General features: G+C 30.1%; 1 protein-coding gene across 1 annotated transcript in view; it reads left to right on the top strand.

The window, feature by feature from the left end:
• The first annotated feature begins 8836 nt into the window (after window positions 1-8836).
• The window catches only part of LOC123668537 (adenylate cyclase type 6-like), a 143271-nt gene continuing 142785 nt past the window's right edge, over window positions 8837-9322 (top strand). Inside the window, exon 1 of the mRNA XM_045602270.1 lies at window positions 8837-8926. Coding sequence (XP_045458226.1) covers window positions 8837-8926 — 90 coding nt within the window. The remainder of the gene's footprint in view (window positions 8927-9322) is intronic.

Here is a 9322-nt window from a genome sequence, read left to right as displayed (position 1 = left end):
TTGATAGGACCGTCTTCAGAGGTCCAGGCCAGTCTCTCAGTGGATAGTGCGACCTTGTTTGCGCCTTCTCAATTTAACTGGTGGAACCCGCTTCTGGGAAGCCAGTCAACCGATTCGCAGTCACACAAATTCCACGTGAGCGTTGTGGCCACTGTATGTGGATTCTCCAAATGTCGATGCAAATCCGTAGAGTTTATAGTCTTGATTGACCGTTTTCTTGAGTGATTTCTCGAAGAAATATTTATTTTTTCTCGAAGGATCAACGACTGTATGTATCCTCGAAGTAAGACTGTTGTCTTCTAGCCTGCAGGTTCAGAATGACTGCGCAGCTTGTCAGCAGCAAGGCTGTATTCTCGAAGGACCAAAAAACTGTATGGTACAGTCTATGGTTGAGTGAGAGATGACATGTGAGGGAAGGTTATGAGGGAAACCAAACCCAATGAAAGTCGATCTAACACTAAATTTATTCAGATTATTTTGAGTATATATAGGCAGAAGTACAGACGTCATTTGACGTCAATCGTAGCAAACAAATATCAATTTCATTAGAAATCTGCATAAGAAAAATAACAATTTCGTAATAAATCAGCTAAATTAAAGAGGTTACTAATTAGCAAAACAATCATATTGCTCAATGTGCGTTGACCCGTACATCTGTTATTTTCTAAGCTGTTGATAATTTGATTCTCTTACATCTATTTAACGCCTCTTTCGTTTTTATTATACGGCTTTAGTACTTCAACTTTTAAAATTAAATAAGTGGCGGTAAAAGTGAATCTATCATTTCAGCCTATCGTAGTCCACTGCTGGACATAGTCCTCCATAAGTTTGCGCCAAAAATGGCGTGAACTCATGTGTTTTGCCCATAGTCATCCGCTGGACAGGACGGTTTGGTGACCGTAGGGCTAGCTTCGTCTTCTGCCTGTGTATTTCAAAGCCAGCAGTTGGATGATATCCCGCCATCGTTTGGCTTTTTAAGTTTCAAAGGGGGTAATGGAACTGTGTAATCCCTTAGTCGCCTCTTACGATACCAACGGGAAGAGAGGGAGTTGCTAAATTCTTTACTGCCGTAACCACACAGCAGAAAGTGAATGAGTGTATAGCTGCAATAAAATGTCATACATATTAATCTAAAATTTTATTATAATTATGTAAGAACTACAATACGTGTATTATATAAGTACTAGTAGTGTCCGCGACTTCGTCCGCGGCGAATTTAATAAAAAAGTTATTGTTCAGTTCGCAGAGTATTATTTGTAAAAAATGTTATTTTGGTACACATACCGTGTATACATCTATATGCATTTAGTAAAAAGCGGTTATTTTAACATTACAAACAGACACTCCAATTTTATTTATTTGTAAAGATGTAAGAACCACAATACGTGTGAATGTGAGTGAACGCTTAATACATGTTGTTTAATTGAAAATCGTTGAAACTCGACTAATTTTATTTGATTGGAACTATGTAGGTCGTAATTCAAACTAAATGATACACTGTTACGAGCATATGCAGTAACATTGATACTAATAAAATCATGCTAATAGGGTTTTGCCAGTGCAATTTACATGTATTAGATATTATGTCACTGAATTAACAATCTAATAAACTATTATTATTGTCTACTTGGTATATTAAAATTATACTTTACGTTCATAATCTAATCGTGGATGCCAATGGCGCTTAGCATGTTTTCTCATTGATTAAAATTACAATAAACTTCGTACCAATAGATTAAAAATATGAAACGATAAACATTCAACTAATCTTATAGTATAAATATATTAAATTGAAATATATATTTTAGTTCAACTAATATTATAAATGCGGAAGTTTGAAAGAATGGGTGGATGGATAAATGTTTTTCACTATTTTACGCAAAAAATATTACATTGAATGTGATCAAATTTGGTACGTAGATAGTTGTAGATCCAGAACATTTCGAAGGAAGCGAAAGCTATGTGGGTGAAACCACGTGGCTTAGCTAGTATATATTATAAATATGAATTTGTACATATCATAGTTTAGTAATACTGTTAGTCTGCAGAAATCCCACAGCCGGGCAAAGGCACCATCTCCTATAATATTATGTCAAAAGCCTATAATAATCTGTTATTTAACATGACGAAGGGTGACAGTCAGAGGTCAGCTACGACAGATTAGGAATAGGAGTAAATAGTATAAATTATCTTAGCGCCCTATGGGGACAGAAAGTGAATATTAAAGATCAAATCAATCAAGAGTTTTGAAATTAATTCTGTTTGTAAGGTAAAATTAAAACTGTCCAACTTATATGCCATATTTATTACGTTTATTATAAATTTTACTAAAGTTGTGCTAGTTATTGATTAATACTATATATATATATATATATGCTATGTAAAACGATATGTCTCAATATGATTGTGTTGTACGCCTCCAAGGAGTCTGTGCTTTACTATCATATAATGAAACATACGGAAAGCGCTTACTCTTAAACTACACACTTAAAAACAGAATATACATCAAACTATAAGTTAAATATCATTTAAAGTCTTAATTTTTTTTATTAATTTAAATTAAATTAAATTTAACTAAAATTTAAATAAATGTTCTTTAATTTTTTTAATGAGATAACTCCTCGCCTTATTGCCTCCACTGGTGACAAGAGGGCTGGTGCATTTTTTGCCCAGAGAATCGGCATAGCAATTCAACGGGGAAATGCCGGCATTCTTGGCACAATTCCACGCGGACATGATTTATACCAAAACTATTTGTAAATATTTAGTTCTTTAGTTGTGAATTGTAAATACGTATAATGTTTAATTTAAAGTAAGTCATTTTTTAATAAAAACAATCGATTAAGTAAATATTATGTTGGACGTCAACATTTTGGATCTTCGGATAATAGTAAAATAACGCCAGAACCATTTAACGAAATAAGCGTATTTTTATTGTATCAGGAACTATAAACTAAGACGCATATATAATATGAAGCAAAAAAATTTTTACAACAAATATTTTTAGTTTCAATCATTGTAAAATTTAATTAAAATGTGACGTGAATAAATCAGAGACACCCGTGATTATCTGTTAAGAACCAAAACAACTAATCAAACTTGTAACGATCATTAGTTCCTAAGAAAGCTACTAGATAACACTGCTACGTATAAGCTGCAAACAATAGTTCTAAAGGTGTATTTTTTAATTTGCAATAAACTTATCTATATTATACTAATACGATTCATATATTCAGTGAAATATAATCCACATCCTCTATTTCCTTACAGAAGACATCCAACAAAAGTAAATATTTACTTAGTTTTATCAAACATTTGTAATATTTATAAATATTTAAAAATTTTGTTTGTTTTGATCATATCTATGACATATGAAAACATAAAGCCTTGTAATTTCGTGGGAACCGGCGAGTTTATGTTATCTTATACCAATAAATTCGAATACTGTTTTAAATTAAACAAAAATTTTCAATTATAGCGGCCCCTTATTTGCTTAAACACAGTTGCGTTTACTTTGTATCAGAAAACAATTTGAGTTATGAACACGTTTCATCAACAGGTTAACGATTATTTCCTTTTTCATTCCAAGCTCGTGTCAACTTATAACTCAAACGTTTGCTAAACATTTTGGTCTTACACACAAAAAAAGTTTTTCACTGTAACTTCACAATCCAGGTTTTAAAATATTCTCTCATATTTCATTTTTACGGAAAAAGATGTGAATTCAATTTTTCCATTCGATGTACCAGTTCTTACTAAATTTATTAGCTTCCAGCTCATTTTAAAGTTTTTTTCTTATACAATATTAAAGTTTCGAAATATTTTTTTTTACCATTATTAATCTTTTACGTATTTAAGATAATGAACTTGCAATCTTTTGATGACGACGCGTTGACGCAACGGTCACAGCACTGGTTTGTGGCTGTTACGCTGGCAGTTGCAGGTTCGATCCCCGCATATGATAAACATTTATATTGGCCATACAGATATTTGCCGTGGTCTGGGTGTCTGTGCAGTCATTGTGGGTCATTTCAATCATTCCAATTAAATATTATTTATTCATCATTCATTACTATGTTATTTTATTCACAACAAGTCTCTTTTCATTATTATAAAATATTATTACTATATGATACGATACTGCAGGCCTCTTTCTAGATAGATATATAGTATATTATTTTTATAACATATTTATTATTATTATTACTTATTTACCGCGTTTCTTTTAATGGTGTACAATAAAGAGTATTATTTTAAGTCGAATTTTTTGTATAAAATTTCGCTAACTCTTTAATTACAATTCTTTTAATGTATTTTTGTTGTATGCCTATCTGGCATCAATCGTTTATATGCTAATGATGCGTTTAAACGGCCCTCGATAGCGTGAATCCACTCGAGCTACACGGTCTCCGTTGATGTGGTTTGCTTCAAACTTAACACCGGCCTACTCGTCTGTAACGCGAATCCATTAAGGGGGCATCCATTAATTACGTGAGCTATTTTTCGATCAGTTTAGACTCCTCCCCCCCTTAGGTATGATTTAGTGAGGTTTGTCTGGACCCCCCCCCCCCTCCCCTTACGTGAGATGACGCTGACTATAATATAGATTGACCGAAAATAATAAACTGTTCAGGTATACTATAGTTAATTGATTTAAAGTAAATACAATTCAAAGCAAAAACTAAATGTTTTAGCCATCAGATTTATTTTAGCGGACTAAATGAACACTTAAATCTTTATTGTTTTTTTTTTAATTGATGTGAGATATTCGTTACCCCCCCCCCCCCCCCCCGGTTTAAATGAGATTTGGTGAGATGTCATTGGACCCTTCCCCCCATTATGAGCTCACGTATTATTAATGGATATCCCCTAACCAAACTCTATGTCAGTTTTGATCACAATTATCTACTACGCGTTTGCACTATTTAAAGTTTTTTAGTCTTCTTGTGTCAATGACAACTAAGTTAATAATCTCAAAAATGTCTTAGCAACAAGTTTCAAAAAATCTAAAATTGTTTTTTTTCTACTAACAAGCTGTACCGCACCGTAATACGGTAACAATGTTCTTGATATTATCAAAAAGATCAACTTATTTTCCGGCTCGTAAATAACCGACGCTTATCAATTTTCATGTTATAAAACGGCAATATAGATAGACCAAAGTTATTCAATAGTCTATTTGTATATTATAAGTATAAACAAACACATCTACACGATTACGAACTGTGTTAAAAAAATATATTTTTTTAATAAATGTGAATTTTGGCGACGACATATCAACGATCATACGACCAATTACGATGCTTTTAAAATTTATTGTAAATTCTATTACATTGATAATTAACCTTCTATATAAAATTCTCGTGTCACAATGTTAGTTAGAATACTTCTCCGAAACGGGTGGACAGATTTTTATGAAAGTTTGCGTGCATATCGGGTTCATATCCCTAAGTTATGAGGGAGGGGGATTAAGGGGGTTAATAACATATATGACAAAACAACGTTTGCGGGGTCAGCTAGTAATCTGTATAATTATTATAATACGTGACGCAAAAACTTTGTACCTCTTTTTAGAAAAATTGCGCGGACGAAGGAATCGAAAATTTGCTTATTGTTTATATAGAGAGGGAGTGTAAAATGCTAATATTTTTTAAAAATTATAAATAACAAATACATTAAACAAATCAAAAAAAAAAAATAGACACACTATCATGTATTTGAAACACAAATATACATACTCTTTTATTTAATTTTCAAATTTATAATTTAAATTAATTATGGTCGAATTTCGACCACTGGGCGAAAGAATGAAAAAAATAATATTTATTTCTCCTTTGAAATTCAAACTTGAATCTTAGTCTCTTTTCTTCTTCTCTTCTCTCTATCGATCTTTTTTCAAATCTCCTCGGAAGAAGTTTCCTATAAACGCAGCAAGCTCAGATTCTAAGAAATTTGAATTGAATTATTCTACATATATTGAATTTTTATATATATAAATGGATAGAGAAAATATTGAGCTAAAAATAAAATAATAAAATAATTAGAACTTCATAATATTTTTTGTCGCTGAATGTGTTGCTAAGCGCAAAACTCGAGAACGGTTGGACCGATTTTGCTAATTCTTTTTTTTTTAAATATTTCTTGAAGTACGAGGATGGTTCTTACGGAGAGAAAAATTCAAAAAAAAAATTTTTAAATTTCCTGAAAAAGTCTAAAAACAACACTTTTCTATACTCCCATACAAAAGATTTGTGATAATACTTAAAAGTCACTGTTAGGCGATACGAAGTTCGCCGGGTCAGCTAGTATTTTATACAAAGGTGAACAAAGAGTAACAATTAAAATTATAAGAACATGTTAAGTTTACGTGATGAGTACTGAATGTTCTTTCAAAAAGCAATTCTCACTCATGAAATCAGACTGTCTTTTATCAATAGGTTATTAAGTTTTTAACGTAAACTTTATTCATAATACTTTAAAGTTTCACAATTATATTATTTGTCAAATATTTATGCGTGCGTTCAAAAATTTATACTGTGTATACAGCTTTAAAAAAAAAAATACTCAATATGAATGTATGAATCTATACTAATATCATAAAACTGGAGCGTTTGTTTGTTTAAATACGCAAATCTCAAGAACTACTGGTTCAAATTAAAAATTCTTTTTTTTTTTCTTAGATAATCCATTTTTCGAAGAATGCTAATAATGAAAACTATGCGGCACAGCTACTTAAATAAAAAATTACCTGTATTTTTTTCGGAAGTAATCCGGAATTCTTGTAACGACTCATATTTTAATTCTTAAAAGTCTCATCTTGAACAAAAATTAAAGCGAAATGATAAATTTTCTAACTATTCGAAGAATTCACATTGTAACGATACTTTGATAAAAAAGAAAATTTAGTTTCCTTAGAATATTTCTGAAATTACCTATCTGTCAATATTTTTTTTTTTTTTTTTTGTATAACGAAAAGGTTATTTTATTAAAACTCATCTCATTCGACTGTATATAGTTATATTGGACCTCTTATTTAATCGTGTTGATCGATGTCCTCTTAACATACAAAGAAAAACAAGTAGATAAAGATATATATTGGCAAAATACATTTGTCAGTACCCTCCTATTATTTTATTTTCTTAAAGTTTATTTAATTCTGTTTTTACTCTTCAACGTTGATTACGTCTCTGAGATGAATAAATAATATTATGAAGGCATTGCTAAGCTTACACGTCAGCTACACTCAAGGCTGATCTACATCTTTTAACTTCTTTCACAGATGTCTTTTTTATATAAAAACTAAAATGTTTCTACATTCTGTGAAATTATAATCTTAATTTAATAATCCTACAACTTTATATAAACCTGTGATATTTAGTATTTTATCTTTTCAAACATCGACGAAAGAGGCTTATCACATACTCCTGAATAATATACAAGAAAAGCGTCACAATCATTCAAATGCAAATCACCTAATCGGGATTCGGGATTGAAGAAACGCAAGATGCCTTTACCACATTCACTTTTTGTTTCAATTGAAGTATATTTTGTGCGTAAATTTTATCCTAAGTGATCGCACTGTTCACCCTTAGCATATTTAAAGAACATATAAACATTTAAGCTTGGTTCATAAATTGTAATTTTTATTTCAGTTTTACGTTCAATTTTTTTTACCTTTAAGTTTCTTATAAAATATTAAATTAATAAATAATTAATTAATAACTACTTTACTTAAAATTTTATTACTTTTTTAATATATTCAAAATTTTAATAAATTTGAAATACCATTATGTACTTTATAATTAAATAGGCATATTATACGCATTTTCAATCACAAGACGCAGTCACAATTTTGTTACATCTATATTATAATGTTAGTTAAAATAATCGTCATGAAATTTAAAATCATATAATCAAAATCAAATTATTTTATTATTTCAGTGGTTTCATTTTAAATAAAATAAAAGGCAAAAATTAATATGAAATGTACTCCTGTATATTGTATTTCCTTGAAATAACACCACTTTATCGTAGTCAAATTGATATTTTAATAAAATTACTAAAAGTAGTTTCACATAGTAAGTACTTTATCGACTTTAATTTACGTTTAGCCAATTATTCATTAGATACACGTTGAAAACATTCCAACTAGAACACAAATGGCTAAGAAAAATAAGGATAGATATTTTGTTCACGATATAAATGATTCTATCCAATCGTGAAAACAAGTATCACTCAAGTTAAAAGAACATTTTCCTAATTAACACTTTTACCAGTGAACGTGTAGATTATATTACTCTTTGTATGTTTGGTGCTCGAATAAAGATAATAAAGAAAAAACGTTTTACATTAACAATGAACACGGGGTTTTTTATTTACACATCGCTAATAATCAATATAGATAAAGAGAAATAATCTATACATTTTCTTGGATAACGATTTCATTCATTTTAAAATAAGAACTAAAATCTATCCGAAAATAAGAGAATTTTTTTCTTTTTCAGGTTCCCGCTTCGTTCATCAGTTCGTTCTTTTTGGTTCATTTAAAAATGTTTAGTTTACGCCTTTTTGTATCTTATTTTATGACTCAAAATGTGAAGTATTAAGTTTTCCGTCTCAATTGTTATGAAAGTTTGTATTATTTGTTTCAATATGTAAAAAAAGTGCTAATTATGAAGTTTTATTTCGTGCATTTGTTATGTGATGAATATGGCTTATAAGTTTTGGTAATAGTGACAGTTTTTAGTGAATTTTATTTGCGACAGAGACGCATAATGTTAATTAAAAACTAGTATTTTGTGACAAGAAAAACATGTCAACGCCTGAAGAACGACGAATGAAGCGTTCGTTGAGTTCGGAGGGGGGCGCTTCCAAGCGTGACTGGAAGATGAGGCTAAGCCTCCGGCACCGGACCAGTCGCAGCGTGGTAAGTCTCGTTAATGTTAATTATTCAAATATTTTTAGTTAATATAAATAAACTTAAATTAATAAATTTTAGTTGATATAAAAAAATGGTACTTGAAGTAAAACTTTTTTCATGAACACATCAAACTAAACTACCTAAAATAAACTCATTTCAAGTTTACATATAAAAATTGATAATGAATTAGCAATTACTAATACGATACCTACTAAATTTGACATCGTAAATACATCAGTATAAATAACCTCAGAAAATTATAATTTTTCGATTTACGAATACAAAATATCTACGTTAGCAATATTCAAAATGTTACAGAGTACTATATCGTAGACATTGTAATAATTTTGTAGGTATAAATGTATTTGTTTTCTCATTATTAATATAATCTCTTGCAATCAA

The sequence above is a fragment of the Melitaea cinxia genome, chromosome Z (assembly GCF_905220565.1).
Source record: "Melitaea cinxia chromosome Z, ilMelCinx1.1, whole genome shotgun sequence".
NCBI lineage: Eukaryota > Metazoa > Arthropoda > Insecta > Lepidoptera > Nymphalidae > Melitaea > Melitaea cinxia.
Note: the sequence above shows the minus strand (reverse complement) of the source record. Positions and strands in the feature narration are given on the sequence as shown.